Below are 24,482 nucleotides of genomic sequence, written 5' to 3'. Positions count from 1 at the left end.
AGTAAGGGGGGTGGAAATCCAGAGAGAGACAAAGGATTCCCGACTTATGCAAAAGATATATAAAGGGGTGGAATAGAACAGAGAGGGAGGAGAGCCATCATGAAGAATCCCCTAGCTACCACCTAAACTGGAACAACAGCTGTACCAGGGGAAATAATTGTGCCCAGGCCTGGAAGGTCTTACTGAAGCATCTCTGAGGGTGAGATTATCTGTATTCAGTTTGATTAGACATAGATTTGCACATTTTATTTTATTTCACTTGGTGACTTACTTTGTTCTGTCTGTTACTACTTGGAACCACTTAAATCCTACCTTCTGTATTTAGTAAATTCACTTTTTACTTATTAATTAACTTAGAGTATGTGTTAATACCTGGGGGAGCAAACAACTGTGCATATCTTTCTATCAGTGTTATAGAGGGCGAACAATTTATGAGTTTACCCTGTATAAGCTTTATACAGGGTAAAAAGGATTTATTTGGGTTTAGACCCTATTGGGAGTTGGGCATATGAGTGCTAAAGACAAGCACACTTCTGTGAGCTGTTTTCAGGTAAACCTGCAGCTTTGGGGCAAGTAATTCAGACCCTGGGTGTGTGTTGGAGCAAATGGGAGTGTCTGGCTCAGCAAGACAGGGGCTGGAGTCCTGAGCTGGCAGGGAAGACAGGAATAGAAGTAGTCTTGGCACATTATTTGGCAGCTCCCAAGGGGGTTTCTGTGATCCAACCCATCACAGATGTTTGCTTTTTTTTTTTTTTTTTTTTTTTCAACAGTGTTACACTGTTGACTCATATTTAGCTTGTGGTCCACTATGACCCCTAGATTCCTTTCTGCAGAACTCCTTCCTAGGCAGTCATTTCCCATTCTGTACGTGTGCAACTGATTGTTCCTTCCTAAGTGGATTATTTTTCATTTGCCTTTACTGAATTTCATCCTATTTACCTTAGATCATTTCTCCAGTTTGTCCAGATCACATTGCATTATAATCCTCTCCTCCAAAGCACTTGCAACCCCTCTGAACTTGGTATCATCTGCAAACTTTACAAGTTCACTCTCTATGCCATGATCTAAATCATTGCTGATCCACTCCTTTAAGAATGACTACGTGTCTTCTCCCCTCCCCCTCTTTTCTGTGGTGGTCATGTCAACCTGGCCCATAAGGCAACAGTTTGGTAAGTGCCTCAACCATTTTCACCTGTGCCCTCTGACCTTCCTCCAGTCCATCTGCTGAGTCTCTCCTCCCCAGGGGTGTGGTGCTGGAGTTGTGAGGAGTGGAGAGAATGGGCTAGTAGTGTAATTGTGCTTGATGCAGAAATGGTCTGGCCTAGTTCTCTCTTCCTCTTGAGCTGTAGCTGCTTCAACAGCAGGCAGAACTGAACTGATTTCAGTGGGGGCAGATTTAAGCCTCTTATGACTAAGAACTCTTTCACACTGCACTATATTTTCGTGGAAGCATTTGTCTGACATTACCTTTGTGCTTTTCTACATTAACAGTTAGCTTGTGGCAAGCTGGGGTATAAATCTACCTTGAACTAGTATGCGTTGCACTAACCGTCCATGTAGATGCTATTACCATGCTTTAAAGTTCTTCAGTGTACTTTTATTTATTCCCATTTCAAAGTGATCATTAATTTGTACATACCTTTATCTAACAAAGCACCTAAACCTTAAACATGTGCAAAAGTCCACTTTGAAAAAAGCACTGACGTGCATGCTTATCTTTAAGCATATATTAAAAGTTAAGCAAATTCTTCTATACAAATATAAAATAGGATAGACAGGATTATTATGTGAAAATAAATTGCAAGACCTTAAGGACGAGCCCCACAGACCCACAGGCAGCCCACAGACCCACCAGTTATCTAAATACAGGATAAAGGCTATGTTAAAATATGTAATTATATCGGGGCACAAAGAATATCCATATAATACTGTACATTTATATCAAACATCCAGTAAGATCACTGGTGTACATCAACTGTACTGGTTGTACTGACATCAAACACATCAGCTGGGATGTGGGGAACACATCTGGGACTTTACACAATTCAGCGATATCTGTTACTGCAAGAGCAGCTCCTTCACATCAACCTTCTAGAGTTGAGTGGTCAGAAATGCTGGTCTTCACTTTTTCTCTCTAATCAGAACCTACTGAATCAAATTACTGATAGACAACATAGCCTGTATGTGTCACATCAGTCATCAGGGAGGTACTTCTTCCTCCTCTCTCTGTGCTGAAATGATAAAACTTAGGAATTGGTGAATAGCCAACCAGATAATCATCTCAGCTTCTTACCTCCCCAGGATCCAAAACACCATGACAGACAACCTCATCAGACATTTCTCCCTAAATTACAAATGGGAGCTGGACTCTCAGGTCCTCAGTAGAATAGTCTTAGGTTGAGGATTCCCAGAGGTTGATCTTCTTGCCATACCAGGCAATAAAAAGTGAAACAAGGACTGTTCCAGGAAAGGTCTAGGAGATATGTTTGTCATTTCACAGATGGGGCCTTCTTTATGCATATGCACCAATGTCATTGTTTTTAAGAGTTCTCAACAAGATCAAGCAAGATTTTGCCAGAATCATTTTGATTGCTTCAATTTGCCAAGATAGGTTTTGTATTCTTACACATCCAACTCTCCTCTCATCCACTATGGCGGCTTTCAATGCACTCCAGTCTGTTGTCTCAGGATGTTGATCAAATACTTCGTTTATACTTGTAGGTTCTGCAGCTGTAAGCATGGCTCCTTAATAGTTCTCAAGGTTAGAGACTTCTTATTAATCAGAAGTGCAATAGGTATTATTAAAGAGTAGAAAGAAATCTATAAGCCACACTTACCTCTAGAAATGGAAATAGTATAATCTTTGATGTAATCATTGACAGATTTCACATGTGTGTTCTTCTCTTTCCACTGTCTTGGGTTACCTGTTGGAATGGAAAAGATCAGGACTTTCTATGGGTTCACTTAGCAGCAATATCAGCTTTCCACTTTCCAGTAGAGTGTCTTTCATTCCTTGATCATCCTAAAATGGTGAGATTTCTAAGATAGTAATAAATTTCCATTCCTTTTTAATCTTTGGTTTCCCAATTTTAATACTGTATTAACACTGAATATTCCAAGGAATATATATTTAAATATATACAAAGGACTGTTCTGCAGAAGGTCATGCTGACTGAGGAAATGAAAGGAGAAAATAACTTAGACATGAGAAGCAGAAAAAAGTGTGAGATAACAATGGAATGGAAAGAGTGTTAATCATAGGATATGACTACATAATCAGATTTTTCTCCAAATACAGGACAGAAATATTTTTGAACACTTCTCCTTTTTTTGCAGTGTTATTGATAATTTTACCACTTCCATCTAGTAATAGACCAATACCACTGTCCGGATTTTTTGTTGTTATTCCTAATATATATATTTTAAAAATCCTGTTCATTGTTAGTCAGAAGGAAGGACCTGAGCAGCACCTGTTCAGTTCGCCTGACATCCTAATAAGCCAGCCTCATGATTAGGGTGCAACCAAATCCACAACCCATTTTAGTCAATTTCATGGTCATAGGATTTAAAAAATCATAAATTTAATTATTTTAGCTATTTAAATCTGAAATGTCATGGTATTGTAATTGCACTGCTGGTGGTGGCAGTTCTCCCTTCAGAGCTGGGCTCCCAGGAAGCAGCTGTTGCTCTCCAGCTGCCCAGCTCTGAAGGCAGCGCAGAAGTAAGGGTGGCAGTACTGCAACACCCCTAAAATAACCTTGTGTCCCCCTCCCCAGCAACTCACTTTTGGGTCAGAACCTCCAGTCTGAGAAACGTTGGCCTCCTCCATGAAATCAGTATAGTACAGGGTAAAAGCACACAAAAGACCAGATTTCATGGAGGGAGATCAGATTTCACAGTCTGTGATGTGTTTTTAATTTTGGTAGGGCCCTACTCATGATGTGCCACTGTGCCTGAGTGGTGGAGGAAGCCAACAGGACAGTTCATAAATGCAGAAGCAGTAACTAGCTGGCTGCTCAGCACATATGCCCACAGACTTTGCCTCCATGTGTTCACCTCTGCAAGCCTGGCTTCTGCTGTGCTCCTCCACAGTGCCAGCCAAGACCCTGACCTGCACCCAGCCATGTTCCCAGGCTGTTCCAGAAATCCTGATAATCTGGTTTTCACCCTTTGGCTCTGACATTCAGATTCTGAAAACTGAACAGTCCTTCTCCCACCACTAGGCCTGACCATATAAGACCCAGTGTGACATTATCCAGGGTACATAAACAGTGGTGTCCCCTGACTCTTCCAACCTGGGGTGTCTTTTACACTGCTTCACTGTGAAAGCTACCACTCCTGGTCTGCTCACACACAGCTGCCAGTGTGTAAATGACTCCCGGCTACACTGCATGAGTGCTATAGCCAGCCACTCATGAATTACACTGCAGAGTAACACCAACAAATTCCTAGTCCCACACTTTACCTCCAACAATGTGCATCTTGTGTTGCTCAGCACTCTCCTGGACAATGCAAGCTCATATAAAATCCATGAAAAAGGCTTTGACAAGAACCCTCACCAAAGGCTCTTAAACAAAGTAAGCAGTCATGGGATAAGAGGGGAAGGTTCTTGCATGGACTGGTAACTGGTTAAAAGATAGGAAACAAAGGTTAAATGGTCAGTTTTCAGAAAGAAGAGAAGTAAATAGGGTGTTCCCCAAGGTTCTGTACTGAGCCCAGTCCTATTTAACATATTCATAAATGATCTGGAAAAAGGGGTAAACAGGTAGGTGGCAAAATTTGTAGATGATACAAAACTACTCAAGATAGTTAAGTCCCAGGCAGACTGCGAAGAGCTGCAAAAGGATCTCTCAAAAACTGGGTGACTGGGCAACAAAATGGCAGATGAAAATCAATGTTGATAAATGCAAAGTAATGCACATTGGAAAACATAATCCCAAGTATACATATAAAATGAAGGGATCTAAACTAGCTGTTACTACTCAAGAAAGAGATCTTGGAGTCATTGTGGATAGTTCTCTGAGAACATCCACTCAATGTTCAGTGGCAGTAAAAAAAAAAAAAAAAACAGAATGTTGTGAATCACTAAGAAAGGAAAGATAAGAAGACAGAAAATATCACATGGCCTCTATATAAATATATGATACACCCATATCTTGAATACTGCATGCAGATGTATACCCCAGCTCAAGAAAGATATACTGGATTTGGAAAAGGTTCAGAAAAGGGCAAGAGAAATCATTAGGGGTATGGAACAGCTGCAGTATAAGGAGAGATTAATAACACTGGGACTTTTCACCTTGGAAAAGAGATGACTAAGGAGGGATATGAGAGAGGTCTATAAAATCATGACTGGTGTGGAGAAAGTAAATAAGGAAGTGTTATTCACTCCTTCTCATAATACAAGAGCTAGGGGCCACCAAATGAAATTAATAGGTAGCAGGTTTAAAACAAACAAAAGGAAGTATTTCAACCTGTGGATCTTTTTGCCAGAAGATGTTGTGAAGGCCAAGACTATAACGGGGTTCAAAAAGGACTAGATAAATTCATGGAGGATAGGCCATTTATGGCTATTAGCCAGGATGGGCAGCGATGGTGTCCCTAGCCTCTGTTTGCCAGAAGCTGGGAATGGGCAGCAAGGGATGGATCACTTGATGATTACCTGTTCTGTTCATTCTCTCTGGGGCACCTGGTTTTGGACATTGTTGGAAGACAGGATACGGGACTAGATTGACCTTTGGTCTGACCCAGTATGGCCGTTTTTATGTTCTTATATATGTGATATGCACATGCTTTGTAATCCTCAATTGAGTTTCCCAAACACTTCAACACAAACACACTGGTTTAGATAAAACACTAAAAAAAATTATTAACTACAGAAAGATAGATTTTAAGTGATTACAAGTAATGAGGCAGAAGAGTCAGAACTGGTTACAAGGAAATAAAAATAAAACACAACTACCACCTAATTTAACAAGCTGAGTGTATTCAAAGCAAAGTCTCTCTTACCACATGGTCCAACAATCTTAGTGGCTGAACCTCTCCTAGAAACTGCCATCCCCACTAAACCTCTTTTCCCCTTAGATACCTTTCCCATGAGATCGTACTTGTCAATTCTCTGAATTTATTGAAGACTACTTTCTTATCTTTAGTCAACCTCTCTTGTGCCTTCTCTTCTGCAGAATCATTATCTCTGTGTATTCACAGTCACTTTCACCCATGTTGTCTTCCACCTTCAGATTCACAACCATTTCCTTGCTTATGCCCAAATAAATCTTAGTCTTTAAGGTGTCACTGGACTCCTAATCACTTCCTAGTTATTTTTCAGCATCATAGCTAAAAGAGCCGCCCCTCTAGAAAAGTAAAACTCTAAGTGCTAATAAAGAGTTGACAGAGATTTTTTTTTTAATTTTAAGAATAGTCACTCTCTCCTTACCTAAAAAGCAGGAAAACAACAGAGACTCAGACAACCAAGAATGTATCTGTTCAGTATTCTTATACACATTTTTATCTGCTTCTTTTCCCTCTTTACTCATCCCCTAAATTGGTCTGTCATCATATTACATTGTAATCTACCTAATTCACACTGCAAGTTTCTCAGGGATAGTGTTTGTTTTCTTATATATCTATGTATAGGTGTGGAAACCTGCAGTGCTATATAAAAGATTAGTAACAATACTTAATAATATTTAAGAGTGGCCCTGAAGCTACTATTATTTTATTATGCCTAAAGTCCCTAATCTGGAATTGGGATCACACTGTGCTAGGCACTGTACAAACAGAGAGTATGAGATACTCCCTTACAGTTTAAATAGACAAGACAGAATAACAATAATCCACAGCTAACAAACAAGCAAAACATTAAAAGGTACAAATGTTCTTGTGTGTTTTTGTTTACTATTTTTCTCAACCCTTCTCATATCCCCAACACTTCATACAGGTGCCCCAAACAGCCTGCACCACCATTGTTAGCCCAAAGAACTCTCACTCTACTCAGCCCTTCCCCTTAGAGATAGCTCTCTTCCCCAGACAAAATGAGCAAAGATCAAATGACATTGAGACTGGTTTGTTGGTTTGTTTGTTTGATAAGTTTGCCATGATGGCCCCACGTCTGGGAAGTTGTAAGATGCGTGCTCTCTCTGCCACCTCCTCCACATGTTCATTAACAACAGCCATGTCAAGTCTCTGCTCCTAGAGGTTACCACATCACCTCTTAGGAAGGTGGGTTGGGCCCCATGCTGTACCCCAAGAGAGCAGTGGGCTGCTGAGGTACATGTGCTGGGTGCCAAGGGAACCTGGTCTGACTTCTGCTATTGCTACAGCAGTTTCAACAGCAGTCAGACGGTCATTAATTCACCCACAAAACTCAAATTTAATGGGATCAGGATCCAGCCTCTTGTCACTATCAGCTATTTCACACTGGAACATGTTCTCTTTCAAGCATCGATTTGTCTCTGGCATTATCTTAATTTGGATATTGGCTGATGTGGAACAGGGATTTAAACTCCCATCTCCAACCAGGGTGCCCTAACCACTGGACTATAACCACTGGACTATGGAATATTCTGATGTAGTTCTGTCTCAGTCTCTCCAGTTAAAACTGTTCCACTGTGTAAAAATAATTAAGTATTTATGAGGCCAAAGTCGGGGTAATACTCTATAGCGCAGTGGTTAGGGCATTCACTTGGTATAGCCAAGTCCCTGCTCCAGTGACTATTTAAATATATAGAGGAACAGCATCAACAGAAGAGAGTGAGTGTACCATAGAATATCTCATAGACCAGTGATTAGTGCTCTCACCTCAGACGTAGGATATGTGTCTTCAAATCCCTATGGGGAGCTGAGCCTGTAACTCCCACTTCCTGGATGAGTACTTCTTACAGATTGATTGGGTCTGCGCGGTGAGCTGGCCTTTGAACAGTCTCCTGGGAGTAGCCCCTTTTGTGTGCCCAACCCCAAGCGTACATACTCTTCAGAGGGTGAGCCCTGCACCTCTGCACCTCTGAGAGTGTGTCTTCAAGCTCCAGCACCCCTGTTTCTCATCATGATTCTCTCCAGCAAGTCCAAGAAACTTTACCTTCTTAGGGAGTAATGCAACCGAGCAAGTGTCTGAAGAGACACAGCGCAGCCTTTTCACAACAAGGCAGCATTTATTAGTCAAATGGAATACAGCACTGGAGAGTCCTTAGTTCAGCATGGGAAAACCAAGCTCAGTTACCATCCGTGTTGGTAAAAGCCTTGACCCAAAATACCCTGATCTCTTTACACTCCGTCTTGACTCTCAATCTCTCTGTGTCTTTGTCTCTGTGGTCGTGTGTTCTTAGCAGCAATTTTAAAAGACTGTCCATTCACATTTCGTGCCTTTGTTTTCCACTGTAGACACACTGTTTTCACAAGTCCAGCCAGTTCTTGTTAATGTGTCTCGTTCAAATCCAGACAGCTTACATATTTACCCACCCTAGCCCTTATCTACCTTGTCACATGTATGAAACTTTTCCCATTAAATGTGTAATAATGCAAAGTGGATAGGTACACTGAGTCATACATATAGTTCACAAAAAAATTACAAAAAAATTCTCAGACATCATATCCCTCTAACCACTGGGTTAAAGGTTATACTGGATTCACCACTGCCTCCATCTCTGTTGTTTTGTATGGGGTCTGATCTGTTAGGCTCCACAGACTAAACGTGAGGAGCAATGCCTAGTTTGAAGATTGTACTGGGACTTAAGCCCCTGGTGCCTAGATGGAGGAGGCTGCAGACATGCTCAGTGGCAGATTTTTAGATGCCTGAGAGGTTTTGTCATGGCAACTTGGGCACCATAGAGTTAGGTTGAAGCTAAGTGTGCATTTGTTGGATCTAAATTTTGCATTTGGATACTTAAATCGCAGCTATAGACTCAAATCCCTGTGTGCAGCTGGCACTGGACAATATTGTGTTCAGGTTCGTAAATTGTATAGGTCCTGATCCCAGAAAGCACTTAAAATTTAAACATATTTAAACTTTCCTATAGCGAAGCAAATAAGCACTGGCTTAACTTTATATATATCCATGTGTGCTTTGTTTAATTTGGAATCATAGAGAATAAAAATATTGTAATGAGTAACCAAAATTATTTTTTTTTTAATGCAAAGGAATCCCAAACACTACAAGACATCGTGGAACAACCAGCAGATACATCAGCCATCAGTATATTGAAGAATCATTACCCTAAAATAAGTAAGTATATTGGAATACATAAAATATCACCATGTATTATTGTACGTTTGTAACAAACATGCATCAACTCTTAAACTATTTAAAATACATAGTTTCTACATTTGGTAAGGAGGTCGCTGGTGTGTATCAGTTGTGATCAATAGTAATAATAATATGCAGAATTTCTTAATTTCATGATAAATAAATAATGGAGCTTGAAGAAATAATCATTCAGAGTGCAAAATCCAATGGCTCAGCTAGACATGAGTTTAAATATTAGCTGTGCAGCCTTTAAGATCTATGTATGTTGTGGTGGTGTCACTGTGTCAGTCCCATGATATTAGAGAGACAAGGTGAATGAATCAATATCTGTTATTGGACCACATTCTGTTGGTGAGAGAGACAAGCTTTCAAGCCTCATAGAGCTCTGTGTATTACCTCACCCACCTTGTCTCTCTAATTAAAAGTCTAGGGGTTTTTAAATAGTTAGACATGCAATTGTTCACATAAAATTAGTCATCAACACTTAATTTGCCTATGCAGTTACCCTACTTCACACTATGAACTGTACAATTTCTAAACATATTTGAGTCTCAGTAATAAAAAGAAGCCTCACAACAATTTTGCAGATACGTGAATATATATATAATACAGCATCTTTCCTCCCCCGGACTTTTAATGCGAGTTTTGTAATTCACAGCATGTGCTTTCAAACACATTTAGTTCAGATCAGATATTTGAATGCTTATTGATGTTACATAGCATGAAATTTGCCCTCTCCCTCAATGTGGAGGAAGATATGCAACAATTTTATGTCCCCAGTTATGATTTCCACTACTGGTTTTAGCCAAAGTTTATTAACTATAAACAATAGTTGTAAAGTATTTATAAGACCCAGAAAACAGATCAAAGCAGATTACCTAACAAATAAACAAAACACAATCTAAATATAATATACTAAAGAGATTGTATATGAGTAGTAAATTCTCAGCCTAACTGTTGTCTTAGAAAGATTGTAGAGATTCTTGAGGGCAAGCTGCACTTGCCTGCAGCTTAAACCCCCAGGTATTCCTTATACAGGTTAGAAATCCCTCTAGCCTGGGTTCAGCTCATCTTCCCCAGTCAAGTCCTTGTTCCTTAGGTGTTTGCAGCAATCTTCTTGGATGGGGAGTCAGTGAAGAACTCAGATGATGCCACTCACCTGCCTTAAATAGCTTTGGCATATGGCAGGAACTATTTGTCTCCCAGATTGATTCCCAAACCTGGTCAGTGGAAAAACAGCTGTCTTTAGATGACATCTGCCTGGCTGGGGCAAACAAAATCGAATAGTCTGGGGCAGGGGGAGAGGATCTCTGGCCCTCTGGGTGACGCAGAGCCACAAACAATCTTTAGCCCAGAGTATTCTGGCTGGGGCAGACAGTAAATAACAGTCTATAAGGGAGCTCAGGCCCTCTTGGCAGGGCAGAAACATGAGCAGTCTTTAGTCCACAACCACCTGATCTCTGGAAAACAGTAATTAACTCTCAATATGGACCTCAGGCCTTTGAGGTGGGGTAGATAACAAACAGGCTATAGCTTCACAGTGGGTGGAGTCAGTGGCAAGGGGGGAGGATAGGGGGAGCCAGGCCCACCACGTAATAGCCCAGTGCCTGAAATGTGGCCGATGTGTCTGCCACCGGGTCAGCGGGGATGCTCTGGAAACACTCTGACTCATTTTTCAGCACCAGAATCAGACTAAAGTCTGGTTCCCTGGGCTATATCCTACCACAATTTGGGTGTAGGGCTCTGTAGACCAAAGCTCATCTATTCTTCCACCTCCTCTGACTGCAGAGTGTGGCTCCACTCGAGGGCCAGTCCAGGATCCTCCAAAGATCTTCACTCCTTCTAAGAGATGATTGTTCCCTCCAGTGGTCCAGCCCTAATTGAGCTCCAGAGCTCTCCTTTTATGTTTCCAGATTGGAGGGATGCCACTCCACTTCATATATGGGGCAATTACATTATGACACCGGATGAGCACTGGGGGAAGAGCCAGGAGAAATAGAGACAAATGTTATAGAACTGATACAGGGATCAGTGCGTGGCCTCGGTTTGCAGGAGATCAGACTGGATAAATGCAATGGTTTATAGTTTCTCACTTTGAATCTATAATTTTGGTGTTTCCTAATAATTGGAGTTCTTTTCTACTCATACAGATCCTAAAGATGGAAAAAGGTAGCTAATACCACGAGATCAGGAAGGGATGTCAGGGAGTCCTGATAAGTGCTGGGGATCTGAGTGGTTTGTGGCTGATTGAAGGAGTGGGGGGTGGATTCAGATTTTACCTCTTTGCCAATGGGGAACATTAGGGTTTTTTTTCTTTTTTTAAAATTTGAATTAATGATTAATTATCCCAGATCTACAGCCACTGAAATTAGGGGACAAACTCACCTTAATTAGGGGCAGATAAGAGAGTCACAGTCACACTACTGAGACATATTTCAAATGGCCATGTTTTCCCATGAGCAGAAAATTACCTCTCAAATTCTTGTAGTTTCCGTGCAGGTGACATATTTTCAAGCACAGCACTATTCAGAATTTTAGCATCTTATGTCCTGATGCTGAACATACTGAGAAGCTGCTGCTTCCTTTGGTTTCAATGGAAAACAGATAAAATAAGCCAGTCTGCAAATCAGGCCACTGTTGATGCCGATTTATTTTCCTTTTTTATGTAAAAAAATTACTAGATGCAGATGAGCAGAGAGTTCCATCCAAAGAAATGATGAATCTTTGAGAAAATATGTATCCTGGAACATATTACCATCTGTTCTATTTCCCATTTCAATTGCTAGTTCACATGGGTGAGAGTGGGACGTTTCAATGTACTCATTTGTAATACCATTCTTGTTAGAGTTCTAGTCTCCTATTGGGAGCTCCTGTCCCAGTGTTGAGTTAACATTATTCTTTGAACATTTCTTACAGCTGTAACCTTAAAAAAAATGTTCCCAGCATCAGGAGAGAAGAAAAGCCCTGGTAAGTGCCAGCAATCTTCCACCAGGTGTTAGGTGGGAAAGCACATATGGGGGCAGGGATTGGAGTGATTCATTTAAGGTAAGTTGCAAGGGTAGCATTGAGTCCTCCCCATACTTCTTTCCCTGTTGCTCATCTCTACAGCATCTCCCCTCTTCCCCCCCCCCCGGCAAGTTTCAGCAGTAACATTTCCCCCACCCCATAGGGCTGAGGTGTGCCTTCTTCTCTCTGTCATGCTGTCTGGAGTGGCTCACAACTATGAGTACCTACCTCAGGGTAGACTGTCAGAAAACAAGACCAACACTATAAGCTGGTTATGTGTTCTGTTAGATTTCACCAAGCCAGTGTCAAATGTGAATTCCTAGATCATTATACCAGTCTTACCATGGAGTCCTTGGACTCGCCAGTCTACCTTGTCACCCGGACAAGTTGTACTTTGTGATACACTTATAAAATTAGCGGATTATACCATGCTTGGAGGGATTGCAAGTGCTTTGGAGGATAGGATGAAAATTCAAAATGATTTGGACAAACTGGAGAAGTGGTCTGAGGTAAAGAGGATGAAATTCAATAAGGACAAATGCAAAGTACTCCACTTAGGAAGGAACAATCAGATGCACACATACAGAATGGGAAATGACTGCCTAGGAAGGAGTACTGCAAAAAGGGATCTAGGGGTCATAGTGGACCACAAGCTAAATACAAGTCAACACTGTAACATTTTTGCAAAAAAGCAAACATTATTCTGGGAAATGAGCCAGACACAACTCACCCCTACCCATCCACCAATTGGTCTCTTAAAGAGATATCTCCCTATTAGCACGTGGGTTAAATTTGCTCTTTTCTCTTCCTGTTTTGATGTCTGAGTTGTTTATGTCTTCAAACCATATCAGTAAGTGTAGGGTATCTCAGCACCTCCTCAACAGTCAGCACAAATCCTTATACTTTATCACATCTCAATTTGTGCTGTGGCATGCCCTCAACTCCCACATGTAGTCATGGGACAATCACTCTTTGTCCCACCCCCACTCTGTGTCAAAACCCAGGGACCCTACAAATAGCAGTCATGCTCTGCTTCCTTTACTAGTTGATGCTGCTGCTGCAGCATTGCCTGGGATACTTCCAGCTCTGTCCCATGACCTTCTTGGGTTCCCTGCCTGTTACCCATTTAACCAGGGTCTCTCCCAGGTGTTCTTGCATGGAGAGTTTCTCTAAAAAAGGAAAGAAGGAGGATCCGGGAAACTACAGGCCAGTCAGCCTCACCTCAGTCCCTGGAAATATCATGGAGCAGGTCCTCATGGAATCAATTCTGAAGCACTTAGAGGAGAGGAAAGTGATCAGGAACAGTCAGCATAGATTTACCAAGGGCAAGTCATGCCTGACTAACCTAATTGCCTTCTATGAGGAGATAACTGGCTCTGTGGATGAGGGAAAAGCAGTAGATGTGTTATTCCTTGACTTTAGCAAGGCTTTGATATGGTCTCCCACAGTATTCTTGCCGGCAAGTTAAAGAAGTATGGGCTGGATGAATGGACTATAAGGTGGATAGAAAGCTGCCTAGATCATAGGGCTCAATGGGTAGTGATCAATGGCTCCATGTCTAGTTGGCAACTGGTTTCAATCGGAGTGTTCTGGGGCTGGTTTTGTTCAATATCTTCATTAATGATCTGGAGGATGGCGTGGACTGAACTCTCAGCAAGTTTGCAGATGACACTAAACTGGGAGGAGTGGTAGATATGCTAGAGGGTAGAGATAGGATACAGAGGGACCTAGACAAATTAGAGGATTGGGCCAAAAGAAACCTGATGAGGTTCAACAAGGACAAGTGCAGAGTCCTGCACTTAGGACGGAAAAATCCCTTGCACTGTTACAGACTAGGGACAGAATGGCTAGGCAGCAGTTCTGCAGAAAAGACCTAGGGGTGACAGTGGACGAGAAGCTGGATATGAGTCAACAGTGTGCCCTTGTTGCCAAGAAGGCTAACGGCATTTTGGGCTGTATAAGTAGGGGCATTGCCAGCAGATTGAGGGACGTGATCATTCCCCTCTATTCGACATTGGTGCGGCCTCATCTGGAGTACTGTGTCCAGTTTTGGGCCCCACACTACAAGAAGGATGTGGAAAAATTGGAAAGAGTCCAGCAGAAGGCAACAAAAATGATACGGGGGCTGGAGCACATGACTGATGAGGAAAGGTTGAGGGAACTGCGATTGTTTAGTCTCCAGAAGAGAAGAATGAGGGGGGATTTGATAGCTGCTTTCAACTACCTGAAAGGGAGTTCCAAAGAGGATGGATCTAGACTGTTCTCAGTGGTACCAGGTGACAGAACAAGGAGTAATGTTGCAGTGGGGGAGGTTTAGGTTGGATAGTAGAAAAAACTTTTACAGTGGTGAAGCACTGGAATGGGTTACCTAGGGAGGTGGTAGAATCTCCTTCCTTAGAGGTTTTTAAGGTCAGGCTTGACAAAGCCCTGGCTGGGATGATTTAGTTGGGAATTGGTCCTGCTTTGAGCAGGGGGTTGGACTAGATGTCCTCCTGAGATCCCTTCCAACCCTGATATTCTATGATTCTCTGATCTCTATCGGGATTTTATAGGGTCTTCTTGGGCCTCTTTATCTGGACAGCTTCTAGCAGTCTCTCCCCCTTTTGGTCAAGGTTCACTTTCCCAGGACTCTGTGCCTTGGAGAGTTTCACAGATCTGTCCCCGCTTAAGCAGGGTTTCTCCCCAATCTGTTTACATGTGAAGCTTCCCAGCCTTCTAATCCTTCTTCACCCTTATGGTCCCATTTGTGCTCTGATTGGCTGCTTCCCTGCAGCCTTTCCAGGCAGATCTGGTGGAGCCACCTTTTCTGGACCGGAGTGTGGTAGGATGGCAAGGCCTCTAACAGGGGGCTCAAAGGGCCTGGTACACCCCGTCACATCAGCCTAATGCATCTCACAGCTTTTTGACCATTTCTGTCTCAAAATACAATAATTTTCACAGTTAATAATTCAACAATATTTATGTATCCACAGTCTGTCTTGCATGGCACAGATATGACTAAATTTTTTATGAAATAAAATTAAACTAACTTTGTTTTTCATGTAATGGCTAGATTGTACTCTATCTGTGATTTTCACATCTCTGTTTAGCTTCTGAAGCATTAAATCCATGACATGTTATGGGATGAAACACTAAATTGTCTCACTTCTCTACTGGTTTGCATCTTCCTCTAATAAACATCAAAACATCAGAGTCTTGTGCTACTCTAGCTTTCAGGGGCAATGGGAGATCCTAATTTCTGCTGAGTACCAGGGTAGTATTGTATTTGTATTTGTATTTTTCTCACGGTTGTGAAATATGCAAAGTCGGGAGAGTGACACATCATTTCTCTCTGTCTTGAGAATTGCTGGGGATTATTCATGAGACATTGAGAGGAAAGCAACCAACTGGGCTCTGCAGAAGAATGGTGGTACTTAACCTGAATTGGAAAGGCAGTATGGGGTCATGCCCCTACTCGGTCTCCATTGCCCAATTCCAGAGCATGTTTTTTCACTTTGTGTTTATGAATTAATTTGATATATCTCATAAACTTCCAAAACCTCAATGCTGGGGCTTCTCTAGCTGGTTCCAAGTTCTCACCTACAGGGAAGCACCGCGCCAACCTTCTGTCAAGCAACTAGAGTAAATTTATTTCTGTGTATCCAAATAAAGCTGTGCTCTGGCCTTTCCTTCTCCTCCCCCATGCGCCAGCACTTGGCTCTCTACAATTCCATAAACCAGGAGTCAGAACTGTGCTATCTTTCCCCAGACCCATGATTCAGCACTGAGGTCTTTTTCTTATTTGGTTGTTTATGCTAGTACATGTCTGCCACCCCTACAGATCAAAGGTTAAAGCAGGTAAAATATATGCATAGGGTAGTCACAGTCTGTAATTCCAAATGACAGGTTTCAGAGTAGCAGCCGTGTTAGTCTGTATCCGCAAAAAGAACAGGAGTACTTGTGACACCTTAGAGACTAACATATTTATTAGCGCATAAGCTTTCTTGGACTACATGCATGCATCCGAAGAAATGGGCTGTAGTCCACGAAAGCTTATGCTCTAATAAATTTGTTAGTCTCTAAGGTGCCACAAGCACTCCTGTTCTAATTCCAAATGGTGGCAGTGATGTAGTAAACAGCCAGTTTCCCAAATACTTTTCGGGATTCCCAGATGGTTTCTTGGGATTGCTGCTTTGCAGCTACTTCTCCTCCTTGTAAAAACAATGAGGAAGCATCTGAAGAAGTGGGTTCCAGTCCATGAAAGCTTATGCCCAAATACATTTGTTAGTCTTTAAGGTGCCACAGGACTCCTTGTTGTTATTGCTGAAAAAGGTTAACATGGCTACCCCTCTGAAATTGGTCCTCCTTGTAAGAATCCAGACAGTCCAGAGATATAGGATCCTTCCTTAATTCCATACTTATATTTTCTTCTCACAGAAAACAATCTGGCAGTGTCACCAGCTACGTGAGCAGTGAGTGAGGAACACACTTAGACCTCCAAACGTCACACAGAATGGCCATTTGCTTTGAAATTAGAGTTTTCTGTTAAAGTTCTTCATTTGCATTCCACAAGGCTTCTTTCTCCTTTGATGGGATATACAGTTACAGCGCTATATGCTATATAAATGTTTACCACTACATGATAATGCAAAGCAGATAAGTGAAAACAATGCAAGAAACAGGCCAATAGTTTTCATGAAGTTTAAACATGACATACATTCATATATATTTTACAATCACCTTAATCTCTACCTAATACACAAGTAAACTGGCCCTGAGGTTTGGCATGAGCTGATACCTGGTCAGCCAGAGTCACACTCTCCATTCAAATGGGTTTTCTAATGTATATCTCCTCTTGCAACCTCAGTGGTCATTGCAGGAATGACTCCTCCTTACATATTCAGGGCTTGACAGAGGTGTGTTTCTATAACCTGGATCTGCATGTGGCCCTGCTCAAGCATCTGGTCCTCCAGCTCTATGCAGCTGTGGAGGAGCATTTTCCCTGTTTCCTCCCCAGGGAAGTGCAGTTATTTCCCTTGCTATTCCTACAAGGAGGTCTTTCAGATGACATCATTAAGTCTCATGGTATAGCACAATTGTATCCATTCTTCCCACCCCACCCAATGGGGGAGCATGCAGCATTCTTCCTTAACCCCTCTTGTTCATGCTGAAATGTATCCTGCATCTCCACAAATAGGTTTTGGAATATTTATCACATCCATCCCTGCAAGGCAGCAGTGGACATTTCCCCCTCTGCAGTGAGCCAGTGGTGGTGCACTCCTCTGCCTTGATGGATAATTGGGGTGACCCCCAGTGGGAATCATACCGCAGGAAAGATCCCCACTGAGCCCCTGTTGTGCATTACAGTGACAACAGTAGGAAAAGAGTAAGCAAAACCAGAAAAGAGAAGACAGACATCTCAAAGACCTGACAAGTTCTGGGGATAGGATGGAGGAAGAAATGTATTTTGTAGTGAGGAAAAGAAGACAGTGTCCCTCGTGAAACTGGGAAGGGGTAGACAAACAGGATATGGGGAGAGCAGAGACTCCGGGAGATTGGAGGGGGTGGACACCAATGAATTGGAAGGGGGGTGCTGGCCCATCCCCCACAAGTCTGACTCCAGGGTTCAGTGCTAGAGTTGGAATCCCCACCCCTTTGTTTCCATGGTCAGCGTGCAGCTTTTGTTTCACCCCATAAGAAAGCACTGGAGCTTCTTCCCACCACCTCAACTATTCACCTAGAATACATCACCCTATGTGCCCTCCAGGGTAGATGCTACTTCCTCAATCCATACAGCTCAGCAATAGGTGTCTCCAACCTCAGCATTCCCTTCCCTTGGTAAAAAGCCTTCCTATTCTTTCAGGCCTCTGCTGGGGCATTTCACTCTCTCCTCTTAGAGGGTGTGAGATTAGGGTTTTCTCCTTTCTCTCCCTGTTGGGGCATCTGTGTTGTTCGTCTCTTCAAACCATATCAGTCAGTGTAGGATGTCTCTTCATCTCCTCAAGAGTCGACAACAGCCCTTCTGCTACATACCCTCTCAAACTGTGTTGTGACACTCCCCCAACTCCCACATGCAGTAATGGGGTCCCTCGCTCTCAAGTGGGAATGGAGGCCACTCCATCTCACTACAGGCAGACAGCAAGTAACAAGGTAAACTCCAGCCATCTGGGTGGGGTTGTGCCACAGTCTTTAGCTGACAGCTGCCTGGCTGGGGCAAACAACAACAAATAGTCTGGGGCAGGGGGAGAGGATCTCTGGCCCTCTGGGTGAGGCAGAGCCAAAAACAGAGCATTCTGGCTGGGGCAGGCAGTATAGAACAGTCTATAAGGGAGCTCTGGCCCTCTTTGCAGGGCAGAAACATGAGCAGTCTTTACTCCACCACCACCTGTCTGTGGCAAACAGTAATTAACTCTCCATAGGGGAGCTCAGGCCTTTGGGTTGGGGTAAAGAACAAACAATCTATAGCTCCATAATGGGTGGAGTCAGTGGCAAGGGGGGGAGAATAGGTGGAGCCAGGCCCACCAGGCCCACCAGGTAATAGTCCAGTGCCCAAAATGTGGCCGATGTGTCTGCCACCGGGTCAGCAGGGTTGCTCTGGAAACACTCTAACTCATTTTCTGGCACCAGAACCGGACTAAAGTCTGGATCCCTGGGCTATATCCTACCACAGTTTGGGTGTAGGGCTCTGCAGGCCAAAGCTCATATGTTCGTCTGCCTCCTCTGACCGCAGAGTGTGGCTCCTGTCAAGGGCCAGTACTGGATCCTGCAAGGATCTTCATTCCTGCTAAGAGAAGATTGCTCCCTCCAGTGGTCCAGCCCTAACTGAGCTCCAGAGCTCTCTTTTTACGTTTCCTGTCCTGCCCTGGGATTTCCAGTGCCAGGGTGCGGTGGATTTGGCTCTGCCCACCAGGGGGAGTGTGGTGGTCCCTCACTCTCCAGATCAGAGGGAGGCCACTCCACTTCATATGTGGGGCAATTACATTATGACACTGGATGAGCATTGAGGGAAGAGCCAGGAGAAATAGAGACAATTGTTATAGAACTGATGCAGGGATAGTGGGAGGCCTCTGTTTCCAGGAGGTCAGATTGGATAAATGCAATGGTTTATGGTTTAGCACTTTGATTCTATAATAATGGTATTTCCTAATAATCGGAGTCCTTTTCTACCCATGCAGATCTGAAAGATGGAAAAATGCAGCTAATACCACGAGATCAGGAAGGGATGTCTGGGAGTCCTGGTAAGTGCTGGGGATCTGGGTGGTTTGTGGCTGATTGAAGGAGTGGTGGGTGGATTCAGATTTTCCCTCTTGGCCAATGGAGAGCATTTAGGGGTTTTTTATTTTCATTTTTTAAAATTTGGCTCTGCTGGTTTTGGCTCCAGAGTGGAGTTTGAATTCATACAGCATTATGAACCCGAGTTCAACCCCAGTCCCCAGAACTCACCACTTGAAGAAACGTATATGAAATCTTTTGTGAAGGCTTAAAACTTTGAGAATATTTTTATAGATTTCCAAAAAGTCAGAATAAATTAGTTTCCACTGGCAAGCAATGAAAATTATTCTTTGCTTCTAAGTTTGACAAACTGTCTCTAACCATGAACTGTTGTGGGGTGCATGTTAATGTCCATGCACCGTATTCCAAGGCCCAGCCCTTGAAGACTAGGATGCAGGCATAGAAAAGATAGGAGATAAGGCAAGAGACCACCATGGATTAACCAGGAGATCTTCAATGATCTAAAAATAAAAAAAAAAGATTTCTACAAAAAGTGGAATCTAGGTCAAATTTCAAACGATGAATATAAACAAATAACACAAGTATGTAAGGGCAAAATGAGAAAGGCCAAGGCACAAAACGAGATCAAACAAGCTAGAGACATAAAGGGTAACAAGTAACCATTATACAAATACGTTAGAAGAAAAGGGAAGATGAAGGACAGGGAAGAGAGAAAAAGAATAACAGAAAATATGGAAGTGGCAGAGGTGCTTAATGACTTCTTTGTTTCAATTTTCACCAAGACGGTTGGTGGTAATTGGATGCCTAAAATAGTGCATGCCAGGAAAAATGAGGTAGGATCAGAGGCTAAAATAGGGGAAAGAACAATTAAAAATTACTTAGATAAGTTAGATGTCTTCAAATCATCAAGGCCTGAAGAAATGCAGACTAGAATAATCAAGGAGCTGACTGAGGAGATATCCGAACCATTAGTTATCATCTTTGAAAAGTCATGGAATATGGGAGAGATTCCAGAAGAATGGAGAAGGGCAAATATAGTGCCCATTTAGAAAAAGGGAAATAAGGACAACCCCAGAATTATAGACAAGTCAGCTTCACTTCTGTACCAGGAAAGATAATAGAGCAAATAATTAAGGAATCAATTTATATTTAAAGCAAACTTTAAATTAATAAAATATATGGGGATAAACTGTTAAACTGTCTCAGTTCTCTGCTGGTTTGCATTCTTCTAATAACTATCCAAATGGATCATCAGAGTCATGTGCTACCATAATTTCCAGAGCCATTTCTGCATAGAACCGGGGTAGGTTTTACTTACTGTATTTTTCTCACTGTTGTGAAATATGCACTGAGCAATCAATGTATGGAGAGTGACATGGAACTTTTCTCAGACCTGGAAAGTGCTGGGGATTATTCACGAGACACTGAGAGGAAAGGAACCAACTGGGGTCAGCAGAAGAATGGTGGTACTTAACGAGAGTTGGAGAGGCATTGTAGGGTCATGGACCCTACTGTGTCTGCACTGCCCAAAGCCAGAGTGTGTCTCCCCACTTGGTGTTTATGGGTCAGTGTGATGTGTCTCCTACATTTCCAACATGTGACTGCTGGGACTTCTCTACCTGGTTCCAACTAGTCATCTATAGGGAAGCTCCCCTCCAACCTCATGGCAAAGAACTAGAGTGATTTTTTCTCTATATCCCCAGAAGGCTGTACTCAGGCATTTCCTTCTACTCCACTATGGGCCAGCACTTTGGCTCTCTACAATTCTATAAACCTTGGTTCAGGACTGTGCTTCTTTCCCCATTCCCATCATTCAGTACTGAGGTCTTTTTCTTATTTGGTTCTCTATGCTAGTACATTTTTGCCATCCCTACAGATCAATGCTTAGACATCTCCTCATCTGTTTAGGGGAGAACAGTGGCATAGCTATTTCTGCGGCTAAGCAAAATGGAAGTTCTTTTATTCATGTGAGTTATTGCTGCGTCATTCCCCTGTGACCTTTGCAGTATTCCCACTATATACACAAGATCAGTGCTGGGATGTTTCCCATTTTCACGTCAGTCAGTTCTTCTGCATTTCTCTGATACACTTGGGTTAGTGTAGGGACTCTCTATTGTTAGCATGGACCAGTACAGTACCTTTCCCCCTCCCCATCACCCCATTCAGATGTGAGACTAGCTCATTGTTCTTCCAGTTAACTTGGGACAGTTCTGGGACATTTTCCTGATCTCATGATGCCACCCTAAGTTGTTTCCCACAATCTCATGGCACAGTACTGTGCTGGTGTGATAGTAATGGGATGTACTTTTCTAGCAGGGTAATTTGTGGCACGCAAACTGGAGCTAATCAAAGACTTTGTTGTTTTCTTACAGTTAAAACAATACGAAGTGAGCTCAGAAAATCAAAAGAGAGAACAGAAATGTCTCAGAGCTCCGGTAAGTGTTGCTGAGCATCCCTCTCTGGAGTTACAAGGGTGGAGGAAAAAGGAGGCCACTGGTCATGAGGACATTCAGCACTGATCTCACAGAATCCCTTCTCATACACCACAGAGAAGGTGGGAGAAATAGTGGTGGGAATATGAATGGTAGGAATGTGTGTAAAGGCCTATGTCATCCTGCCATCCTCTGAAAACAATAACACCATTTCATAATATTTATTAATGATCCCAGGTCTACAGCCATTAAAATCAGGGGACAAACTCATCTTCATTAGAGAGTCACAGTCACACTACTGACACATATTTCAAATGAACATGTTTTCCCATGAGCAGAAAATTACATCTCAAATTCGTATAGTTTGCGTGCAGGTGACATGTATTCAAGCACAGCACTATTCTGAACTTTAGTATCTTATGTCCTGATGCTGAACATACTGAGAAGCTGCTGCTTCCATTGGTTTCAATGGAAAACAGATAAAATAAGCCAGTTTGCAAATCAGGCCACTGTTGTTGCAGATTTATTTTCCTTTTTTATGGAAAAAAATTACTAGATGCAGATGACCAGAGAGTTCCAGCCAAAGAAATGATGAAACTTTGGAGAAAAAAAGTATCCTGGAACATATGCCCATCTGTTCTATTTTCCATTTAAATTCCTTGTTCACATGGGTGAGAGTGGGATGTTTCAATGTACTCATTTGTAATACCATTCTTGTTAGAATTCTAGTCTTCTATTGGCAGCTCCTGTCCCAGTGTTGAGTTAATATTATTCTTTGTACATTTCTTACAGCGATAACCTTAAAAAAAATATTCCCAGCATCAGGAGAGAGGAAAAGCCCTGGTAAGTGCCAGCAATCTTCCACCAGGTGTTAGGTGGGAAAGGACATATGGGGGCAGGGATTGGAGTGATTCATTTAAGGTAAGTTGCAAGGGTAGCATTGAGTCCTCCCCATACTTCTTTCCCTGTTGCTCATCACTACATCATCTCCCCTCTTTTTTCCCCTAAGTTTCAGCAGCAGCATTTCCCCCACCCCATAGGGCTGAGGTGTGCCTTCTTCTCTCTGTCATGCTGTCTGGAGTGGCTCACAACTGTGAGTACCTACCTCAGGATAGACTGTCAGAAAACAAGACCAGCACCATAAGCTGGTTGTGTATTCTATTAGATTTTACCAAGGCAGTATCAAATGTGAATTCCTAGATCATTATACGAGTCTTACCACGGAGTCCTTGGACTCTCCAGTCTACCTTAGAATCATAGAATCATAGAATATCAGGATTGGAAGGGACCTCAAGAGGTCATCTAGTCCAACCCCCTGCTCAAAGCAGGACCAATTCCCAACTAAATCATCCCAGCCAGGGCTTTGTCAAGCCGGGCCTTAAAAACCTCCAAGGAAGGAGACTCCACCACCTCCCTAGGTAAGGCATTCCAGTGTTTCACCACCCTCCTAGTGAAATAGTTTTTTCCTAATATCCAACCTGGACCTCCCCCACTGCAACTTGAGACCATTGCTCCTTGTTCTGTCATCTGCCACCACTGAGAACAGCCGAGCTCCATCCTCTTTGGAACCCCCCTTCAGGTAGTTGAAGGCTGCTATCAAATCCCCCCTCATTCTTCTCTTCTGGAGAATAAACAATCCCAGTTCCCTCAGCCTCTCCTCATAAGTCATGTGCTCCAGACCACTAATCATTTTTGTTGCCCTCCACTGGACTCTTTCCAATTTTTCCACATCCTTCTTGTAGTGTGGGGTCCAAAACTGGACACAGTATTCCAGATGAGGCCTCACCAATGTCGAATAAAGGGGAACGATCACGTTCCTCGATCTGCTGGCAATGCCCCTACTTATACAGCCCAAAATGCCGTTAGCCTTCTTGGCAACAAGAGCACACTGTTGACTCATATCCAGACCTTGTCACCCAGACAAGTTGTACTTTGTGATACACTTATAAAATTAGCGGATTATACCATGCTTGGAGGGATTGCAAGTGCTTTGGAGGATAGGATGAAAATTCAAAATGATTTGGACAAACTGGAGAAGTGGTCTGAGGTAAAGGGTATGTCTACACTACGGGATTAATCCGAATTTATATAATTCGGATTTGAAAAACAGGTTTTATAAAGTCGAAATGAATGCGGCCACACTAAGCACATTAATTCGGTGGTGTGCGTCCAAGTACCGGGGCTAGCGTCGATTTCTGCACCGTTGCACTGTGGGTAGCTATCCCATAGCTATCCCATAGTTCCCGCAGTCTCCCACGCCCATTGGGATTGTGGGTTAAGATCCCAGTGCCTGATGGGACAAAAAACATCGTCGCAGGTGGTTCTGGGTACAGCCTCACCTCCTCCCTCCCTCCCTCCCTGCATGAAAGCAACGGACGGCAGACAACCATTTTCGCGCCTTTTTTCCTGGGTGGGTGAACACTGCAGACTCCATACCACGGCAAGCATGGAGCCCGCTGAGCTCAAGACAGCAGTCATGAATATTGTAAACACCTTGCACGTTCTCTTGGAGTTTATGCTGAGCCAGGACCAGAAAAACGAGGCGAGGAGGCAGCGGCGGTGGCAGCGCAGCGACAAGCATGATGAGGACA

General features: G+C 42.8%; 1 protein-coding gene across 1 annotated transcript in view; it reads left to right on the top strand.

Moving 5' to 3' along the window:
- Positions 1-24,482, top strand: part of LOC101937062 (coiled-coil domain-containing protein 18-like) — a 121,327-nt gene that overhangs the window by 12,034 nt on the left and 84,811 nt on the right. The window contains exons 4-8 of the mRNA XM_065571440.1: positions 9,136-9,220; positions 12,158-12,208; positions 19,402-19,464; positions 21,832-21,894; positions 22,684-22,734. Of these exons, the coding sequence (XP_065427512.1) occupies positions 9,136-9,220; positions 12,158-12,208; positions 19,402-19,464; positions 21,832-21,894; positions 22,684-22,734 (313 nt within the window). The remainder of the gene's footprint in view (positions 1-9,135; positions 9,221-12,157; positions 12,209-19,401; positions 19,465-21,831; positions 21,895-22,683; positions 22,735-24,482) is intronic.

Source organism: Chrysemys picta, chromosome 17 (assembly GCF_011386835.1).
Source record: "Chrysemys picta bellii isolate R12L10 chromosome 17, ASM1138683v2, whole genome shotgun sequence".
Lineage (NCBI taxonomy): Eukaryota > Metazoa > Chordata > Testudines > Emydidae > Chrysemys > Chrysemys picta.
This window is presented reverse-complemented; position numbering and strand designations above follow the sequence as displayed.